This window comes from Cynara cardunculus, assembly GCF_001531365.2.
Source record: "Cynara cardunculus var. scolymus isolate 2C chromosome LG 11, CcrdV1, whole genome shotgun sequence".
Taxonomy (NCBI): domain Eukaryota; kingdom Viridiplantae; phylum Streptophyta; class Magnoliopsida; order Asterales; family Asteraceae; genus Cynara; species Cynara cardunculus.
Genome location: NC_037538.1, coordinates 2,190,931 through 2,192,175, shown reverse-complemented (window position 1 = coordinate 2,192,175; position 1,245 = coordinate 2,190,931). Strand labels below are relative to the sequence as shown.

The 1,245-nt window shown below is 31.8% G+C and overlaps 1 protein-coding gene across 1 annotated transcript in view; it reads left to right on the top strand.

The window, feature by feature from the left end:
* Positions 1-216: 216 nt before the first annotated feature.
* LOC112520856 (linoleate 13S-lipoxygenase 2-1, chloroplastic-like) overlaps positions 217-1,245 on the top strand; it is a 5,673-nt gene continuing 4,644 nt past the window's right edge. Inside the window, exon 1 of the mRNA XM_025129474.1 lies at positions 217-602. Within this exon, the coding sequence (XP_024985242.1) occupies positions 245-602 (358 nt within the window). The 5' untranslated portion in view covers positions 217-244. The remainder of the gene's footprint in view (positions 603-1,245) is intronic.

The window sequence follows — 1,245 nt, the reverse complement described above, 5'->3', positions numbered from 1 at the left end:
TTGTTATGATATATGATTTCCTTTTTGATTAAAATTTTTGAAGTTGACATTTGTCATGTACTAAATGTGACACAACTCTTACCCATAACAAAAATTAATAGCAAAAAACAAAAATACTTGTAAAAACCAACATTTTATTTTCAAAATAAATAAGAAGCAAGTGGATCCCTTGGTAGTATAAATAGAGGTATATGGTTCATTCATTAACTCACACCAACTAAAGAGTGAAGAAGAGGAAGAAAACATGTTGAATTCTCAGATCACTCAGTCTCACTCTATTCAAAACCTACTTCCACTCCAAAAGCCCTTCATTGGCGGCGATGCCACCAATCATTCCTCCTCCGCCGCCTACTCTCCGGTTTTTCTCACAACCACCAAGAAATCCACCACCGCTCGCACTCGTTCCACCTCTGCTGGTAGCATTAAAGCCATAAGCTTGATTGATATCTTTACCAAGACCACTGCTGTCAAGGGTGTCATCACCATCCAACCAACCATAAGCTCCGCCCTCTCTGGTGTTGGTGTTGGTGGCGTTATTGATGGCGTCACTGATCTTCTGGGACTCTCCTTCTTGATCGAGCTCGTGTCTGTTGACCTTGATTGTACGTATACTTTCTTGTTTACTTTAATATTAATTCAAAATCATATAATTAAATTTATAAAAAAAATATATAATTTCACATTTACTTACATAAATCAAATGATGTGCATATCAAATCACCGTCCATGTCATTCATGGTCGTTCAGGGATTAATCAATGCTCGTAAGTTGTATGAAAATCCACGTTTAACAAAAAAACCATCCCCTAAATACTTGAGGTTGAATTACATTATCATGTTAATTTTATTAAAAATATCCAATTATATAAATCTGGTTTAAACATTTTCTGATCATCGTATGCTTGGAAGAAGTCACTATTGGATTTTATTATAGACATGCATGTCCTTGATAAAACGTTTGTTATATTATCATGACTTCATTAATTAGATAAGATGGACGTTAATCCATAATTATATGTTTTTAAAAGACATAAAATATTATAACATAAATAATATATGAAAAAGCCATTGTCGTTTGGTAAAAACTATTGTATTATATTTCATCATTTCCAAAATAAATATCTGTATTACTATTTTTAATTAGTGTGTTTTAAAACAAGTGTCTATTATTAGAAGTCAATATATACTATTACATTATACTCTTATAAGATGGACAAATTTCTATCTATAATTAATGGTAAGAATA